Source organism: Podarcis erhardii, assembly GCF_964252035.2.
Source record: "Podarcis erhardii genome assembly, chromosome: W".
NCBI lineage: Eukaryota > Metazoa > Chordata > Lepidosauria > Squamata > Lacertidae > Podarcis > Podarcis erhardii.
In genome coordinates, this window is record NC_138506.1 from 22,721,862 (window position 1) to 22,742,638 (window position 20,777).

Here is a 20,777-nt window from a genome sequence, read left to right on the forward strand (position 1 = left end):
AGAAAGTTTATCACCAAAATTTATCATCAAAGATGAACATGGAAGATTTGTGGCTATTGAAATACAATTTCAAGGAGAGAGACTCTTAATAGTAGGAGTATATGCGCCAAATGAGGGGAAATCTGAATTTTTTAAGAAACTGCATGAGACGTTGTTGGACTTTATGGATTGTAATATCATTTTGATGGGAGATATGAACGGTGTAGTGTCGACAAATATGGACAAGTCTGAAAGACAGATAGTGACAAAAGATGGAAGACTACCAAAAACTTTCTTTGAAATGACAGACAATATGGACTTAATTGATACCTGGAGAACTAAGAACCCCCTAGGTAGAGAAGGAACTTTCTTTTCTGAAGCCAAAATGACCTGGACAAGAATTGACCAAATCTGGATAACCAGAGGAATGACTCCTAAGATTCGGAAAGTGGAAATTTGCCCAAAAACTTGCTCCGACCATAATCCTGTGAAGATGGAAATGAAACCAACATCAACTGGCCCCTTTAGATGGAGGATGAATGACACCTTGTTTAGAGATCCAGAAATTATTAAGAAGGCCCAAAAAATTATGAAAGATTATTTTGAAATAAATTTGAAGACCACTGTGGAAAAAAGAGTAATCTGGGACGCAAGTAAAGCTGTAATGAGAGGGTTTCTGATTCAACAAAATGTAATAAAAAGGAGAACTCAGGAGGAGAAAAAAGAAAAGATTTTGGAGAAAATAAGAGAAGGAGAAAAGAAGCTTAGAGCTAAACCAAAGTCACAGGAGATCCTGAGAGAAATTAAGTTATATCAAGTTCAATATATGAAAATGATAAATCAGGACATAGAATGGAAAATTAAACAGATGAGACAAAAGACTTTTGAATCAGCTAATAAATGTGGAAAGCTCCTAGCGTGGCAGTTGAAGAAGAGACAAAAGTTAAACACCGTGACTAACCTTGAAGTGGATGGAAAGAACATACAGAACCCACAGGAAATTAGAGACTGTTTCCAGAGATATTTCAAACAACTATATACACAAGGGCCACAGAATGAGATTAAAATCGACCAATTTTTGAAAATTAATGGATTACAAAAGATTTCCAAAGAAAGTAAATTATCATTGAACTACAAAATATCTGAACAAGAGCTAGAAGGTGCCATTCAGAATATGCAATTGGGCAAGTCTCCGGGACCGGACGGGTTAACCTCCAAATATTATAGAACATTGAAAGACTATCTAATTCAACCATTAAAGGAGGTCTGCAATGAAATTATGGAGGGGGAAAAAGCACCAGAGACGTGGAAAGAAGCTTATATCACACTTATACCGAAAATTGAATCTGAGAAGAAACAGCTTAAAAACTACCGCCCCATATCCCTGCTTAATGTGGCTTATAAAATTTTTGCTGACATTTTGGCTAAAAGATTGAAAAAAGTATTAGCAGAGGTGATACATAAAGACCAAGCTGGCTTTCTCCCTGGCAGACATCTATCGGATAACACGAGGAATATAATTAATATTTTGGAAAAGTTACAAGTGAATATTAATTCAAAAGCAGTATTGATATTTGTAGATGCAGAGAAAGCCTTTGACAACATTGCTTGGAGTTTTATGAAGAAAAATCTGCAAGGGATGGGGGTAGGAGAAAACTTTGAAAATGGTATAGGTGCGATTTATTCGGAACAAAAGGCCAAATTGATAGTCAATAATGTGGTGACAGAAGAAGTTAAAATTGAGAAAGGGACACGTCAAGGCTGCCCAATTTCCCCATTGCTTTTTATTTTGGTCCTGGAGGTCTTGCTGAACATGATTAGAAGGGACCACCAGATTCAAGGTATCCAGGTCGGAGTTAAACAATATAAACTTAAAGCTTTTGCAGATGACTTAGTATTGACATTACAGGAGCCAGTCTCTAGTACTAAAAGGGCCCTGGAGCTAATCCAAGAATTTGGTCAGGTGGCAGGCTTTAAATTGAACAAATCAAAAACTAAGGTTTTGGAGAAAAATTTAATGCCGATTGAGAAAGAGAGGTTTCAGAAGGAGACAGACTTGACATTAGTAAAGAAAGTAAAATACGTAGGGGTGAATATGACTTCTAAGAATGTTAATTTATTTAAAGATAATTATGAGAAGTGTTGGTCAGAAGTGAAAAAGGATCTTGAAATTTGGTCAAACTTGAAGCTTTCCTTACTTGGTCGAATTGCTATTATTAAGATGAATGTATTGCCGAGAATGCTGTTTTTGTTCCAATCATTGCAAATTATAGACAAGATGGACTGTTTCAAGAAGTGGCAAAGAGACATTTCTAGATTTGTCTGGCAGGGCAAAAAGCCCAGAATAAAATTTAAGATACTTACGGATGCGAAAGATAGAGGGCGGTTTGCCCTGCCGGACCTTAAGTTGTATTATGAATCAGCAGCTTTTTGCTGGTTGAAGGAATGGCTACTTCTTGAGAACACAGACATTTTGGATCTAGAAGGTTATGATAATGTATTCGGGTGGCATGCATACCTGTGGTATGGTAAGGTTAAAGTGCATAAGGCATTTAAAAACCATATTGTCAGAAAAGCATTGTTTAATGTCTGGACTAAATATAAAGACCTTTTGGAGAATAAAACCCCAAGGTGGCTTTCACCTATGGAAGCAAAGGCTCTGAAAAAACTTAATATGGAGACTAATTGGCCAAAATATTGGGAAATTTTGGAACAGGAGGGCGATAAACTGAAACTTCAGAGTTATGAGAAAATTAAAGACAAGGTGCGGGACTGGTTACACTATTTTCAAGTAAGAGAGGCCTACAATATGGATAGAAAAAATGGCTTCCAGGTGGAAAAATCAAAATTAGAAACAGAACTGCTAGAACCCAATGCTAAGATATTATCAAGAATGTATAACTTGCTGTTGAAATGGAATACTGAGGATGAAACGGTAAAATCTGCTATGATAATATGGGCACAAGATGTTGGACATAACATTATGTTTGCTGACTGGGAACAGTTGTGGACCACTGGGGTTAAATTTACGGCATGTAATGCCTTAAGGGAGAATATTATGAAAATGATATACAGGTGGTACATGACCCCAGTCAAGCTTGCAAAAATTTATCATTTGCCCGATAATAAATGTTGGAAATGTAAAGAAACTGAAGGCACATTCTTTCACCTTTGGTGGACGTGCCCAAGGATTAAGGCTTTCTGGGAGATGATATATAATGAAATGAAAAAGGTATTTAAATATACCTTTCTGAAGAAACCAGAGGCCTTTCTCCTGGGCATGGTCGGCCAATTGGTGCCAAAGAAGGATAGAACTTTCTTTATGTATGCTACAGCAGCTGCAAGAATACTCATCGCAAAGCATTGGAAGACACAGGACCTTGCACCTTGGAAGAATGACAGATGCAAGTAATGGACTATATGGAAATGGCAGAAATGACGGGCAGAATCCGAGATCAGGGAGAAGAGTTGTTGGAAGAAGACTGAAAGAAATTTAAAATCTACTTACAAAAACATTGTAAAATTTTTGAATGTTGATGACATTGAAATGAAATGAATGGGTTCTAGTAAAAAAGGTAAATTAAGAATATGAAAGAAGGGATAGATATTAGATGAAAATTAGGAACAAACAATATGTGAAGAAAGATAATTCAAGCACATGAGAATTTTTGGTTCTGACATGTGGGTTCACACACAACAAAGCTCCAAGTTAGGCAAACGTGGTTTGCATGGTATCTTTCTAGGATATCAGAAAGGTTCTTACAGAGTAATGATGACTGACTCTAACACAGTTAGGCTCACTAGAAGTGTTGAGTAAAATGCCAAGTGGGGGGAGAATGTGGGAATTTTCCAATGTTCTCTTGATGACAGTGAAGAGTCTGAGGATAAAGAGCAGCAAAACCCCACACCCACTGATGAAGGTTCTGATTCTGATTCTGAAACTGAATCAGATGGTTCAGAGGATTTCAAGAGTGCTAAGGCCTCTCTGCGACCCTCTGAAGGCTCTGATCGAGAACTGGAGGAACCATTGTTCACTATAGGCCACTTTTCTCCTAAGAAAGAAGAGGAGAGCGTTGAAGACTTACATCTAATTCGCAGGTCTGAAAGAGCCACGAAAGGTAGACCTCCAAAGAGATTTGCTGATGAATTTGCTAAAGCAGCAAAAGCTGTAACTGCTGTTAATAGCTCCAAGAAGGTATTTGAACCTTCAAGTTTCCAAGAGATCCAGGCTTTGGACTTGAAGGATGCTGAGCCATGGTTAACTGCCATGAAGGCTGAGCTTGATTCCTTAGAGAGGAACAAAACATGGGAGCTAGTTCCAACAGTTCCAGGGATGAAACTGCTTGACATCAAATGGGTCTTCAAAGCGAAGACAGATCAAAATGGCAAAATGGCAAGATAGTCAGACACAAAGCCAGATTGGTAGCCAGAGGTTTTTCACAGGTACCAGGAGAAGACTATCACGAGACCTACTCACCCACCGTGAGATATGAGATATGAGAGCTTATGCTCAGATTTGCTGCAGAAAAGAATCTACACGTTTCACATCACGATGTGAATACAGCATTTTTGTACGGAACCTTAGGTGAATCACATAATAATAATAATAATAATAATAATAATAATAATAATAATAATAATAAATTTTATTTATATCCTGCCCTCCCCAGCCGAAGCCAGGCTCAGAGCGGCTAACATCAAATGTATAACACATTAACATAAAATCAGACAATCAGTTAAAATACATCCTCAAATCAGATCAGGATCAGAATAAAATCCAATCAGATGGCAACCCGCAGATTAGGGTTGGGGACCTTAAATGCTCACCAGGCCCAACTGTTTGTGCTGAACTTATATGGGCCTGTGAGACAAATTGGGAGGCCACTTTCATACAAGTTCTTATGAAAGGGGAGAGGGAGTCAGACTGAACCCCGACCAAAGGCCTGGCAGAACAGCTCTGTCTTGCAGGCCCTGCGGAAAGATGTCAAGTCCCACAGGGCCTAGTCTCTTGTGACAGAGCGTTCCACCAGATTGGAGCCACAGCCAAAAAAAACCTGGCTCTAGTTGAGGCCAGCCTAACCTCTCTGTGGCCTGGGACCTTCAGGATGTTTTTATTTGAAGACCGTAAATTCCTTTGTGGGACATACCAGGAGAGGCGGTCCCGTAGGTACGAGGGTCCTAGGCCGTATAGGGCTTTAAAGGTTAAAACCAGCACCTTAAACCTGATCCTGTACCCCACCGGGAGCCAGTGCAGCTGGTATAGCACCGGGTGAATGTGATCTCGCAGCGAAGACTCCGTAAGGAGTCTCGCCGCGGCATTCTGCACCCACTGGAGTTTCTGGGTCAGTCTCAAGGGCAGCCCCACGTAAAGCGAGTTACAATAATCCAGTCTGGATGTGACCGTCATGTGGATCACAGTGGCTAGGTCAAGGCGAGAGAGGTAAGGAGCCAACTGCTTAGCTTGGCAGAGATGAAAAAATGCCGCCTTTGTTGTAGCTGCAATCTGCGCCTTCATGGAAAGGGAGGTGTCGAAGATTACACCCAAACTCTTAATGGACGGTGCTGGCACTAATTGCACCCCCGCAAGAGATGGGAGTTGCCCCCCCCCAATCCCATATCGTCCCTTCCCAGCCAAAGGACCTCTGTCTTCGAAGGATTTAACTTCAACCGGCTCCCACGTAACCATCCAGCCACAGCTTCCAAACATCTGATCAGTGTGTCTGGGGCTGAGTCAGGATGGCCATCCATCAACAGATAGAGTTGGGTGTCATCAGCATACTGATGGCAGCCCAGCCCAAAACTCTGGACAAGCTGGGTGAGGCGGTGCATAAAGATGTTGAAAAGCATCGGGGAGAGTATCGCACCCTGAGGCACTCCACACACCAAGGAGTGGCGCGATGACAGTTTCCCCCCCAAGCACCACCCTCTGTCCCCGACCAGAGAAAAACGAGCGCAGCCATTGAAGGACTGTGCCCTGGATTCCCATGTAGGCAAGGCGGTGGTCCAGGAGTTCGTGATCGACCATGTCGAAGGCTGCTAACAGATCTAGAAGAATCAGCAGCCCCGACCTGCCTCGATCCAGCTCCCTACGGAGATAATCTGTTAGGGCGACCAGAGCTGTCTCAGTCCCATGACCAGCGCGGAACCTGGACTGGAATGGATCCAGGGCTGATGTTTCATCCAGAAACCCACCAAGCTGTTCAGCAACCGCTCTCTCAATCACCTTACCCAGGAATGGAAGATTCGAAACTGGGCGGTAATTGGATAGATCTAAAGGATCTAATGATGTTTTCTTTAAGAGCGGGCGCACCACTGCCTCCTTCAGTTCCCCTGGGAATGTCCCGGTGCCAATGGACAAATTGATGATATCCCCTAGGGGGACCCTTCATGGATCACTGCCTTGCCATGGCGAAGGGGCTTGAATAACTCAGAGAAGCTATGAGCTATGCCGTGCAGGGCCACCCAAGATGGTCAGGTCATAGTGGAGAGTTTTGACCAAACGTGATCCACTGGAGCAGGAACCGGCAAGCCACTACAGTATCCCTGCCAAGAAAACTCCATGGACAAAGGCAACAGGCATATAAAAGTTATGACGCTGGAAGATGAGCCCCTCAGGTCGGAAGGCGTCCAACATGCTACTGAGGAAGAGCGGAGGACAAGTACAAGTAGATTCAGAGCTGATGAAGTGGCTGGGCCAAAGCCGAATGGCCTGGCAAATGAAAAAAAGACAAAAACTAAATACTATTACGAATTTGGAAGTGGAAGGAAAGAATATACAGAACCCAGTGGAGATCAGGAAGTGTTTTCAGAGATACTTCAAACAACTTTATACACAGGAGAAGCAGAAAGAAATGGACATCGATCAATTTCTGAAAATAAATGGACTAAACAAAATTTCTCAGGAAAAACAGCTAATGTTGAATTATAAAATAACGGATCAGGAGGTGGAAGGGGCCATCCAGAATATGCAATTAGGTAAATCTCCAGGACCAGATGGTTTGACTTCAAGATATTACAGATCTTTGAAAGAATGGTTAATACAACCATTGAAGGAAGTCTGTAACGAAATTTTGGAAGGGAGAAAGGCACCAGAGTCGTGGAAGGAAGCTTATATTACAGTTATACCAAAAACAGAGACTGAAAAGACACAGCTTAAGAACTACCGCCCCATATCGCTGCTTAATGTGGATTACAAAATTTTTGCAGACATTTTGGCTAAAAGATTAAAAAAGGTTCTAGTAGAAGAATTCATAAAGACCAAGCGGGCTTTCTCCCGGGCAGACACTTGTCTGACAACATGAGGAATATAATTAATATTCTAGAAAAATTACAAGTGAATATCAATACTAAGGCAGTTTTGATATTTGTGGATGCAGAGAAAGCCTTTGACAACATTTCTTGGGGTTTCATGAAGAAGAATCTACAGGGGATGGTGGTAGGTCAAGTTTTTGAAAATGGTATAGGTGCAATTTACTCAGAACAAAAGGCAAAACTAATTGTGAACAATGTGGTGACAGAAGAGTTTAAGATTGAGAAAGGGACACGACAAGGTTGCCCAATTTCTCCATTGCTTTTTATATCGGTCCTTGAGGTTTTGCTAAATATGATTAGGAAGGACCAAGAGGTTAAAGGTATATGTGATGGTTGTAAGGGGTTACTTGTGCGTAAGTTGCCTCCAAGTTCAGTCAGATTGCTTGGTTCACCATGCCTTGGCTGACAGCCCACACTCCGTGGCCGGTCAGTCGCTTGCAGAATCCGTCAGTGGGCGTTTCTTGAACCTCTTCCAGCATAAGAGCTGTTTGACGCCAAGTCTCCTCCTACTTTCCCTGTGCGGAACTCGTCTGCGCAAGTAAGGGGAAGGCAGAGGCGTGTCAGCGCTCTCTCCACTAGTCTCTGGTGAAGGGTCTTGGAGCTCTGTCTCCAAATCCTCCATCTCCTTCTCTTCTCTACTGGTGTTACGCTGAATTCCTTCCCCCCTGCTGGTCCCCTCTCCCGCATCGTTTTGGAGCCTTGCCTCCGCCTCTCTCTCCGATGTCAGTTCCCTGACAGTATACAAGTGGGAGTTAAACAGTACAAACTGAAAGCATTTGCTGATGACTTAGTATTGACTTTACAGGAGCCAGAATCTAGTACTAAAAGGGTATTGGAACTGATTCAAGAATTTGGACAGGTAGCAGGTTTTAAGTTGAACAAGACAAAAACTAAGGTTTTAGAGAAAAATTTAACTGTGAATGAGAGAGAAAAGTTTCAGGAGGAGACAGGACTAATATTGGTTAAGAAAGTGAAATATTTAGGGGTTAATATGACTGCCAAAAATGTGAATTTATTTAAGGATAATTATGAAAAATGTTGGACTGAAGTGAAAAAGGATTTAGAAATATGGACAAATTTGAAGTTATCGTTGTTAGGCCGAATTGCTGTGATAAAAATGAATGTGCTGCCAAGGATGTTGTTTTTGTTTCAAACATTGCAAATTTTGGATAAGATGGATTGTTTCAAGAAGTGGCAGAAAGATATTTCCAGATTTGTTTGGCAGGGCAAGAAGCCTTGAATAAAATTTAAGATATTAACTGATGCTAAAGAAAGAGGTGGATTTGCCCTGCCAGACCTTAAACTGTATTATGAATCAGCTGCTTTTTGCTGGCTGAGAGAATGGCTGCTTCTTGAAAACAGGTGGAAAAATCAAAATTGGAAACAGAATTGTTAGATCCAAAAACTAAGCATTTGTCAAGAATGTATAACTTGTTGCTGAAATGGAACACTCAGGATGAAATGGTGAAATCAGCTATGATTAAATGGTCACAAGATGTTGGACATAACATAATGATGGCTAACTGGGAACAGTTATGGACTACAGGTATGAAATTTACGGCATGTAATGCCTTAAGAGAGAATATAATGAAAATGATTTATAGGTTATACATGACACCAGTCAAGCTTGCAAAAATTTACCATCTGCCTGACAATAAATGTTGGAAATTTAATGAGACTGAAGGTACATTCTTTCACCTTTGGTGGACATGCCCAAGGATTAAGACATTCTGGGAGATGATTTATAACAAAATGAAAAAGGTATTTAAATATACCTTCCTGAAGAAACCAGAGGCCTTTCTCCTGGGCATGGTCGGCCAATTGGTGCCAAAGAAGGATAGAACATTTTTTATGTATGCAACAACAGCAGCAAGAATACTCATCGCAAAGTATTGGAAGACACAAGATTTACCCACCCGGGAAGAATGGCAGATGAAGTTGATGGACTACATGGAATTGGCAGAAATGACTGGCAGAATCCGAGACCAGGGAGAAGAGTCGGTGGAAGAAGACTGGAAAAAGTTTAAAGACTATTTACGGAAATATTGTAAAATTAATGAATGCTAGGAAAATGTTGGAATGAAGTTATATGGCTTTAGTAGAAATGTTATAAGGAATTAAGGATAGATAGATTAATAGAATATTAAAGAAAAAATAAGGTTAGAATGTGTTAAGATAATTATAGAATTAAAAACAGAGGAAGATGGAAAGGAATTGCTGGGAAAATTAATAGAAGTGGAATACAAAAAGGGAGGTGTGAGGAGGTTGCGGAAATAAGTGAATGAAAGATAAGACATGGAAATTATTTGATGTGTTTTTAAATTGTGTTTGGTTTTTTTTATTAGTTTAATGTTAGTGTTTTGTTAGTGTAATGTAGTGTTTTTTGTATTGTATTGTATTGTATTGTATGGTTTTTCTTTTTTGCTGTGTTTAAATTGTTGAAAAAGGCAATAAATATTATTATTTTTATAAAAAAAAACAAAGCCGAAAGGACGCTCAGTTGCGGATATGCCTGGAAGTGAAAGGAAAGTCCAATGCTGTAAAGAAAAATATTGCATAGGAACCTGGACTGTAAGAACCATGAACCTGGGTAAGTTGGATGTGGTCAAAAATGAGATGGCAAGAATAAATATTGACATCCTGGGCATCAGTGAACTAAAATGGACGGGAATGGGCGAATTCAGTTCGGATGACCATCATATCTACTACTGTGGGCAAGAATCCCGTAAAAGAAATGGAGTGGCCCTCATAGTCAACAAAAGAGTGGCGAAAGCTGTACTGGGATGCAATCTCAAAAATGATAGAATGATCTCGATACGAATCCAAGGCAGACCTTTTAACATCACAGTAATCCAAGTTTACGCACCAACCACTGGTGCTGAAGAAACTGAAATTGACCAATTCTATGAAGACTTACAACACCTTCTAGAAATGACACCAAAGAAGGATGTTCTTCTCATTATAGGGGATTGGAATGCTAAAGTAGGGAGTCAAGAGATAAAAGGAACAACTGGCAAGTTTGGTCTTGGAGTTCAAAACGAAGCAGGGCAAAGGCTAATAGAGTTCTGCCAAGAGAACAAGCTGGTCATCACAAACACTCTTTTCCAACAACACAAGAGACGACTCTACACATGGACATCACCAGATGGGCAGCATCAAAATCAGACTGATTATATTCTCTGCAGCGAAAGATGGAGAAGCTCCATACAGTCAGCAAAAACAAGACCTGGAGCTGATTGTGGCTCAGATCATCAGCTTCTTATAGCAAAATTCAAGCTTAAACTGAAGAAAGTAGGAAAAACCACTGGGCCAGTAAGATACAATCTAAATCAAATCCCTTATGAATACACAGTGGAAGTGAGGAACAGGTTTAAGGATTTAGATTTGGTGGACAGAGTGCCTGAAGAACTATGGATGGAGGCTCGTAACATTATACAGGAGGCAGCAACTAAAACCATCCCAACGAAAAGGAAATGCAAGAAAGCAAAGTGGCTGTCCAACGAGGCCTTACAAATAGCGGGGGAGAGAAGGCAAGCAAAGTGCGAGGGAGATAGTGAAAGATACAGGAAATTGAATGCAGATTTCCAAAGAATAGCAAGGAGAGACAAGAAGGCCTTCTTAAACGAGCAATGCAAAGAAATAGAGGAAAACAATAGAATGGGAAAAACCAGAGATCTGTTCAAGAAAATTGGAGATATGAAAGGAACATTTCGTACAAAGATTATCATAATAAAAGACAAAAGTGGAAAGGACCTAACAGAAGCAGAAGACATCAAGAAGAGGTGGCAAGAATACACAGAGGAACTATACCAGAAAAATATGGATGGCTCGTACACCCCAGGTAGTGTGGTTGCTGACCTTGAGCCAGACATCCTGGAGAGTGAAGTCAAATGGGCCTTAGAAAGCACTGCTAACAACAAGGCTAGTGGAAGTGATGATATTCCAGCTGAACTACAGTAGTGCCCCGCAAGACGAATGCCTCGCAAGACAAAAAACTCGCTAGACGAAAGGTTTTTTCGCCCGCGATTTGCCTCGCAAGACGAATTCCCCTATGGGCTTGCTTCGCAAAACGAAAACGTCTCGCGACTTTGTTTCCTTTGTGTAAAAACCGTTAAAACCAAGGGTGCTTAGCTTGAGCAGCTGCAGTTGCGACTTGACTTCGAGGAGCAACTGTTAGCACGTGGTTTGGTAGCCTTTTCTCAGACTTTGCTCACTTTTGAAGATTTTCCAAAACTTTTCCAGAACTTTTCCAGAACTTCTCTTTCATCCATTTGGTAAGTTAAACTTTTAAAACTTTTTTGGGGGGTTTTGGATTTTGGGTTGGGGTGTTTGGGATTCAAGGACTTGGTGTTGGGAAGGGGTTTGCGATAATCTGGGGGCTTGTGGGCCTTTTTTGGGAATTTTTATGATTTTCTGTGACCACTGGGCCAGGTTGATTTTTTTTGAAAAATTTTCTGAGTTTGAATTTCTGAGTGCTGGCCATGTTGTTATTTTTTGAAATTTTTTTTTGTCTGGGTGGGGAAGCAGTTGGGGAGGGGTTTGCAGCAGTTGGGGAGGGGCTGGGGGAGCAGTTGGGGAGGGGTTTGCAATTTCTGTGTTGTGGGTGGGTTGGTGCGTGTCTGTGGGAGCAGTTGAGGTTTTTGAAGACATTGGTGATTTTTGAAGCTTTTCCTAAATTTATTTTGCAGCCATTTGAGGTTTCTGAGGACGTCGGTGGTTGATTGTTGAAGCTTTTCCAGAACTTCTCTTTCATCCATTTGGTAAGCTAAACTTTTAAAACTTTTTTGGGGGTTTTTGGATTTTGGATTTGGGGTTGGGGTGCTTGGGATTCAAGGCCTTGGTTCTGGGTTTTAATTTCTGTGTGGTGGGTGGCTGGCTGCTTTTGTATTTTTTGGGTTTGAAGCACATCACTGATTTTTTTTTTCTGTTTCTGAGTTTACGAAGGTAGGAGCTGTGCTGCCATGGGACCCAAGAAGACTGCTGCTGCGGTGGCCGGCGAGAGGAAGAAGGAGAAGGTGACGCTGGAAATGAAGAAGGAGATCATCTGGAAGCACGACGGCGGAATGCGTGTGACGGACATCGCCAGGGAGTACGGCAGGAACCCATCGACCATCGGGACCATCCTGAAGATGAGGGAGAAGATCCTGGCGACTGATGCAGCCAAGGGAGTCACCAGGATCGTGAAGAACCGCCCAACTGTCCTGGAGGAGGTCGAGAAGTTGCTGCTCATCTGGATAGAAGAGAAGCAGCGTGCAGGGGACACAGTGTCTGAGGCCGTCATTTGTGAGAAGGCCAAGGCCTTGCACGCTGACCTCATCCGGGAACAGCCAGGAACCTCAGCCGAGCCAGAAGTCTTCAAGGCTAGCAGAGGTTGGTTTGACCGGTTCAAGACAAGATCTGGCATCCACAGTGTGGTCAGGCATGGAGAGGCTGCCAGTTCTGATGTTCCTGCGGCTGAAGACTTTGCAGCGGAGTTCCTGGAGGTTGTGACGACGGAGGGCTACGTTCTGCAGGCAGAGGCTGCGCAGGAGCAGGCCTCACTGGAAGAGGAGGAAGCAACTGAGGAACGGCTGTCCTCCGAAAGACTGAGGGACATTTGCCAGAAGTGGAAGGAGGTGCAGACTTTTGCAGATCTACACCACCATGAGAAGCACGTGGCACATGACGCTGGGAACTTTTATGATACGAGGGTCATGTCGTCTTTCAGGGAGCTGCTGAAAAGGCGGATAAAGCAGCAGACTATGGACAGGTTCTTGACCAAGAAGCAAAGAGTGGAAGAGGAGCCTTCTTCGAGTGGTCCCCCAGAGTCTTAGAAAATGTACTGTACACTTTGTTGATTTTTAAATGTTTTTCTGTCATGTTTATAAAGTTAATTTATTTTCCCTTCAATTTTTGAACTGCTCTTTACAGTATGTGTGACTTTAAAGAGCAGTTAATAAACTGTTGTTGTACCAAATTTGGCTTTGTTTGGACTTTTTTTGACCATAGGAACGCATTAATTGATTTTCAATGCATTCCTATGGGATTTCGTGCTTCGCAAGACGAAAAATTCGCTAGACGACAAAAATTGCGGAACGAATTAATTTCGTCTTGTGGGGCACCACTGTATTTAAAATTTTAAACGATGATGCTGTGAAGGTGCTACACTTAATATGCCAGCAAGTTTGGAAAAGTCAGCAGTGGCCAGAGGATTGGAGAAGATCAGTCTACATCCCAATCCCAAAGAAGGGCAGTGCCAAAGAATGCTCCAACTACCGCACAATTGCACTCATTTCACACGCTAGCAAGGTTATGCTTAAAATTCTTCAAGGCAGGCTTAAGCAGTATTCGGACCGAGAACTCCCAGAAGTGCAAGCTGGATTTCGAAGGGGCAGAGGAACCAGAGACCAAATTGCAAACATGCACTGGATTATGGAGAAAGCTAGAGAGTTCCAGAAAGACATCTACTTCTGCTTCATTGACTATGCAAAAGCCTTTGACTGTGTCGACCACAGCAAACTATGGCAAGTTCTTAGAGAAATGGGAGTGCCTGATCACCTCATCTGTCTCCTGAGAAATCTCTATGTGGGACAAGAAGCTACAGTTAGAACTGGATATGGAACAACTGATTGGTTCAAAATTGGGAAAGGAGTACGGCAAGGCTGTATATTGTCTCCCTGCTTATTTAACTTATATGCAGATTTCATCATGCGAAAGGCTGGGCTGGATGAATCCCAAACTGGAATTAAGATTGCCGGAAGAAATATCAACAACCTCAGATATGCAGATGACACAACCTTGATGGCAGAAAGTGAGGAGGAATTAAAGAACCTTTTAATGAGGGTGAAAGAGGAGAGCGCAAAATATGGTCTGAAGCTCAACATCAAAAAAACGAAGATCATGGCCACTGGTCCCATCAACTCCTGGCAAATAGAAGGGGAAGAAATGGAGGTAGTGAGAGATTTTACTTCCTTGGGCTCCATGATCACTGCAGATGGTGACAGCAGTCACGAAATTAAAAGACGCCTACTCCTTGGGAGAAAGGCGATGTCAAACTTAGACAGTATCTTAAAAAGCAGAGACATCACCTTGCCAATAAAGGTCCGTATAGTTAAAGCCATGGTTTTCCCAGTAGTGATGTATGGAAGTGAGAGCTGGACCATAAAGAAGGCTGATCGCCGAAGAATTGATGCTTTTGAATTATGTTGCTGGAGGAGACTTTTGAGAGTCCCATGGACTGCAAAAAGATCAAACCGATCCATTCTGAAGGAAATCAGCCCTGAGTGCTCACTGGAAGGACAGATCGTGAAGCTGAGGCTCCAATACTTTGGCCACCTCATGAGAAGAGAAGACTCCCTGGAAAAGACCCTGATGTTGGGAAAGATTGAGGGCACAAGGAGAAGGGGACGACAGAGGACGAGATGGTTGGACGGTGTTCTCGAAGCTACAAACATGAGTCTGACCAAAGTGCGGGAGGCAGTGGAAGACAGGAGCACCTGGTGTGCTCTGGTCCATGGGGCCACGAAGAGTCGGACATGACTAAACGACTAAACAACAACAACAAAAGGGGGACCCACACCTCGTCTGGACACACTCTAATCAGCCAAGACGGGCATGGGTCAAGAGGACAGGTGGTGGGCTTTCCAGCTCGGAGGAGTCTGCCCACATTGGCTGGGGATATCCGGTCAAAGTGGTCCAATACTGGACCCGAGGACAGTCAAGGGGCCTCCAGTTCCTTTATTGTATCCAAATTGGCAGGGAGGTCATGGCGGAGCAACAGGACCTTCTGCGCAAAAAAGCTCGCAAATGCCTCACAGCTGTGTGTCAAATTATTATTTAAATTTGGCTGTCCCTCAAGGGACGTTAAAGACCTAATTATACGAAATAATTGCACCGGGCAAGAGCTGGCGGATGCAATGGAGGCCAAGAAGTAAGACTTCTTAGCAGCCTTCACTGCCATCTTGTAGGTTTTTATAAAAACCCTATAAGATGTTCTTGAGGCTCCGTCACGGGCACCCCGGCATACTCGCTCTAGCCATCTGAGGTCCCGCTTCATTTTCTGAGGTCCCGCTCCTCGGTAAATCAGGGAGCTCGGTTTCTGCGGGGTCGCAGAGGGCGCTTAGGTGCGATCTAATCGATGGCTGCCAGGAGCTGGGTATTCCAGCCCTCAACAAGCTCAGTCAATGAGTCGCCAGGGGGAGCAAGGTCCCGCAAGGCTTGGCGGAATCTATCAGGGTCCATCAGCCTCTTTGGGCGAGCCCAAATCGGCTCGCCACCTAAGCAGGGTGGGAGTGGAAAGTCAATCCTGGCTTTCAGAGTGTAGTGATCAGACCATGGCACCTTCATCGAAGGAGACATGACCACATCTATACCTACGCCAAAGATCAAATCCAGCGTGTGGCCTGCTTGATGTGTGGGGCCCAAAACCAGCTGGGAGAGCCCTAGTGTTGCCATGGAAGACACCAGGTCCAGAGCCTGTGAGGAGGGAGTGGCATCAGCATGGATGTTGAAGTCCCCCAATACCAATAGGTTAGGGAACTCCAAGGCCCAGCCGGCCACCGCCTCCAGTAGGCCTGACAGGGTGGCTGCTAGTGCGCTAGGTGGCTGATACACCAGCCAGACAGCCAAGCTCACCTTGGAGCCCCACACTAGGCCAACACATTCAATGCCGGGGATCGATGGCGATGGTAGAGCCCTGAAAGAACAATCTTCCCAGATTAATAATGCCACCCCTCCCCCCGGCCCACAGTCCGCGACTGGTGGAGGACGGAGAAACCCGGGGGACCATCTCTCGTAGGGTAACTGTTTCCCCTTCGCACACCCAGGTCTCCGTCACACAAGCCAGGTCGACCCCCTGCGAGGTAAAGAAATCTCGCAGGGTGGCGGTTTTATTGCCTATAGACCTGGCATTGCACAGCACCAGTAACGGAGGTGAGTAATCCTTGCTCACCCTACCCTCGTCCCTCGGGATGGGGCGCAGATTGGAAGGGGTACGAGCATACCCGTATCTCGATCCCCTTCGCCTATGACATCTGCCCCCACCGCCATACCTCCCTCGCCCCTCCATGGTAGCAATCCCAAGCCTCATACTAGCCTCCATTTACAAATAGAAAAGCAAAACAAACCAAAAACAATTGTACCAAAACAAAACCAATCCCCACCCCATTCAACATCCACCCCACCCCAAACCAAAATAAAACAAAACAAAATAAAAATACATGAATAAAAAACCCCGTTCACAGTGGTACAACAAAGTAAAAAGTAAAAACACTTTTAAAACACTTTAAAATATATAAAAACATTTTTGAGATTTGCTGCAGCAGCACCAGTGTCCTTAAAGCTGTGGTGATGGTGAGTGTGGGCCCCGCCCCCTAGGCCTGGTGGAATTGGCCTGCAGGAGGGAGCGGCCTTCCCCAGCACTCACGGTGGCAGCAGCAGTGTCCCAGTGCCTCAATGAGACCTCTTAAAGCTGTGGCGGTGGTGAGTCTGGGCCCCGCCCCCTGGGCCTGGTGGAGTTGGCCTGCAGGAGGGAGCGGCCTTCCCCAGCACTCACGGTGGCAGCAGCAGCGGAGTTATATGCTTCCACCTGATGGCGTACAGGTAAAACAGGGATTTGTTTGTTCTCTGAAGAAGTCCCTATATGGTCTCAAGCAAAGTGCACGATGCTGGCACTGTAAACTCACTGAAGTGTTGTTTTCTCTAGGTTTTCATCAAGGTAAAGCTGATCCATGTGTATTTGTCAAAGAGGAAGGGCAAAAGAAGCTGTATTGCTTGTTTTATGTTGATGATATACTTTTCTTTTGGAAGGATGTCAAAATGTACCATAGCGCCCTAGCTCAACTGAAGGAGCACTTTGACATGAAAGATCTTGGTGAGGTAACCAACTACCTATCTCTGGAAATAGAGAGAGACCAAGATGGTCATATTTTAGTACACCAGTCACAGAAAATTGCTGATGTGTTAACCAAACTAAACCTGGTGGATGCTAACCCTGTAGATACACCTGACAACAGGTTATCAGGTAGATGATACTGAAGGAGGATTTTCTGACACTACACTGTACAGAAGTGTGCTAGGCAAACTAAACTTCATTGCCAGTTGTTCAAGACCGGACATTGCAGTTAGCTGTAATTTGCTAAGCAGACAAGTCAGCAACCCTACTGTTAAGGATTGGAAAGCTCTGAGACGCATAGCACACTATTTGAAAGGCACTATGCATTACAGACTGAGATTTAACAATCAAAAGTCTGGAGGTCTTGAGATATTTGCTGATGTAAGTTTTGGAAGTGACACTACAGACGGGAAAAGCACGTCTGGAGTTTGCTATATGTACAATCAGGGTCTATTTGATTGGTTGTGCATGAAGCAAACAACAGTAAGTTTAAGTACTTGTGAAGCTGAACTGAATGCACTGTCTTATTCACTTGTGGATTGTGAATGGTTGTTACAATTGTGTAAAGACATGAGAATTCCTGTCAAATGTCCAATCCAGGTTTATCAGGACAACAAAGCATGTTTGGCTTTGCTGACTTCTGAAAGTTGTAAGCTCTTAGTTTATTGCTTCTCCGTCCAGCTTACGCTCCGTCTGCCAGCTCCGGGAGAAAGCAATTAGCAGATGCACAGTGGATTCCGTGTGAGAAAGAAAGTAATCCAAGTCCAGACAGCTTCTCTATCCTAGAAGCATTTTATTAAGCAAAAACAGCATATTTACAGGCCATCAGTATTCAGCTGCATTTTCTCTGACTCCTTCCTTCCTCAGAGCAGCGACCGACTCAAAAACGAAAGCACTTTCACATCACAAACAACAGATAGCTGTGACGCAATATCCTGGCTCCGTGGAGCCCCTCCCTCAGACGTGAGGCATAGAAAGGTCAACTCTTTAACCACCACACTCTACACCCCCTCTTGCCTCGTGCCTGAGGGGAAAACCAGACTAATGGTCATCCCAAACCCAGACCCTCGCAAAACTCTCCATGTCGTTGGAAGGAGAGTGGTTTTGTGAACCCATCTGCGAGGTTCTTGGCGGAGGGACAGTACTTCAATGCAACTAATCCCTCCTGAACACTCTGACACACATTCTGAAAGCGAATGTCTAGGTGTTTGGTCCTGGCCTTGAATTGACCTGTCTCGGCCAACCGAAGGCACGGTTGGTTGTCTTCGTGGACAACTACAGGCAAACAATTCACTCCGCAGAGTTCCTGGACCAAACAAGCATAGAACTCTAACTCTCTACACACTTCAGAAAGTGCACTGAACTCAGCTTCAGTGGATGAGAGCGCTATAAGGCTCTGCTTCTTGGACCTCCACCCAACTACTGAGTTCCCAAACTTCAGCACTAGACCAGACACGGACTTGCGATCCTGAAGATTAGCACAGTCCGAGTCCACAAAACAAGTCAGTTTGACTTCACCTTGAGCTGGCAACCTAAGACAAAAGTCTTTGGTTTCCTGCAGATACCTCAGAACTCTCTTGATGCCATTCCAGGCTTGCAGACTAGGATTTGAAGCCTCTCTGCTGAGCAGATTGACAGCAAATGCTATATCTGGTCTGCTCCACTGGGACAAATACAACAAACTCCCTAGAGCTGACTGAAAAACCTCAACATTTTCGAACACAGTGTGTTCTACTTGCTGACTGTCTTTTACAAAACTAGTCTCCATAGGACTTCTCACTCCCGCACAATCACTCATCCTGAACTTCTGAAGCAGTTGCTCAATTTTGCCTCTCTGGCTGAGCAAGAAACTTCCATCTTGTGCTCTAACGATACCTACTCCTAGATAAGTTTTGACAGCACCAAGCTGCTTAAGCTTGAACCGTTTACCTAGCTCTCAAGCAAATCTTTCTGCCTGTTTACCTGTCTCTGAGAAAAACAGCAAATCATCAACGTAAGCTTGAACCAATTCCTGTGTTGCACCTGATCCTTTCAGATAAAGACAACTATCCGCAACACTTCTTCTGAAACCTAACTCTTCCAAGGCTTCATTCAGGCACATGTTCCAGTTTCTGGCAGATTGACGTAACCCATAGATGGATTTGTGCAATCTACACACAATGCCTTGCCTCATGTTCTCAAACCCTGGAGGTTCAGATAGGCAACATCCACATCAAAGTGGTTTACCTTCCAACCTCTCTGTGCAGCAAAAGCTAAAAGCATCCTCAGAGTCTCGGCCCTCGAGGTTGGCGAATAGACCTCCGTGAAGTGAATTCCCTTACTCTGAGTGAATCCACGAGCCACTAACCTAGCTTTATACTGCGGTTCTCCAGCGTCAGTGGGTTTAAGGCGGTAAGCCCACCTGCAACTCACAGCCTGTTTGCCCGGTGGCAACTCAGTGAGCGAGAACATACCTAGATCTTCCATGGATCTCATCTCTTTGTGCATTGCCTCATGCCACTTGCTTGCTTCTTCCTGAGGCAAATCCTGAATATCCTCAAAGGATTCAGGTTCACACCTGGCTACACCTACCCAGACGCCTGTAGCTTCAAAACGATCTGGAGGTCTCCTTGACCTCGCTGATCTCCTCAGTGTGAACCTTGGAGTCCCTTCTGATTCACTGGGTCCAGCTAAATCATCCCCAACTTCAGTGTCCTCCCCCTCTGACCTGCTGCGCCTCTTGGGCCTTACAGCTGGTCCAGCAGGTGAAGAAGGTTCACTCTTTGGCTCAGACTTAACAGTTGCTGGAGGAGGTGTTCTAGGTTCCCCCCTCTGAGGGATCCTGAGCTGTCCCTGCCTTGGACTCTGTCCCTGTGGTGGACTCTGTTGCTCCGGACTCCGGTCCTCAGCAACAAATTCCTCTTCCTCCTCACCGTCTGAGTCATAGAACTGCTGTGAAAGCACATCAGGATTAGCATGAAGACGTGACCAACCAGCTTGTTCACAGAACTCAGCACTATTGCTGATCACCAACCTTGACTGGTTCCCACTTGGGTATGCGAACCGCCAGGCCTTTGAGCCAGGCTCATACCCTACAAAGATCATTCTCTTGGATCTTGGCTCACCTTTCTTGCGTAGAGCCTTTGGAATAAGAACCCAGGCCTCACAACCAAACACACGAAGGTAGTGTACCTTGGACTTCTTACCATGCAGCAAGAAATAGGGTGTGTTCCCTACACTAGAGTTGTACACTCTATTCTGCGCAAACACCACATATCTCCAAGCTTCAGACCAATATTTCTGGGGTAGCCCTGCGTCCCAAAGAATTGCCGACACCGCCTGTTGAATGGTCCGATTCTTCCGTTCCGCGATTCCATTCTGCTGCGGACTGTAGGGGGTGGTCAAGCGGTGGCTAATCCCCTTCTCCCTAAAGAAATCCTGTAAAGCAGAACCAGTGAACTCTGAACCTCTGTCACTTTGAAAGCTCTGCACCTTGGTGGAGAAGGTCACTTCAACTGCAGTGATCCAATCTCTAATCAACCCAGCCGCCTCCCCTTTAGTACGCATAACAAACGTCCACGCAGACCTAGAAAAATCATCAATCAAGAGAAGAGAGAACTTCGACCCCCTCAACGAG

At 44.1% G+C, this 20,777-nt stretch overlaps 2 protein-coding genes across 2 annotated transcripts in view; both read left to right on the forward strand.

Moving 5' to 3' along the window:
* Positions 1-20,777, forward strand: part of LOC309333174 (coiled-coil domain-containing protein 180-like) — a gene marked incomplete at its 3' end in the record, with an annotated part of 122,519 nt that overhangs the window by 41,708 nt on the left and 60,034 nt on the right. The gene's annotated exons all lie outside the window — the stretch shown is intronic.
* The window catches only part of LOC309333228 (putative CENPB DNA-binding domain-containing protein 1), a 387,332-nt gene continuing 378,571 nt past the window's right edge, over positions 12,017-20,777 (forward strand). Inside the window, exons 1-2 of the mRNA XM_081846654.1 lie at positions 12,017-12,734; positions 12,810-13,395. Of these exons, the coding sequence (XP_081702780.1) occupies positions 12,252-12,734; positions 12,810-13,103 (777 nt within the window). The 5' untranslated portion in view covers positions 12,017-12,251 and the 3' untranslated portion in view covers positions 13,104-13,395. The remainder of the gene's footprint in view (positions 12,735-12,809; positions 13,396-20,777) is intronic.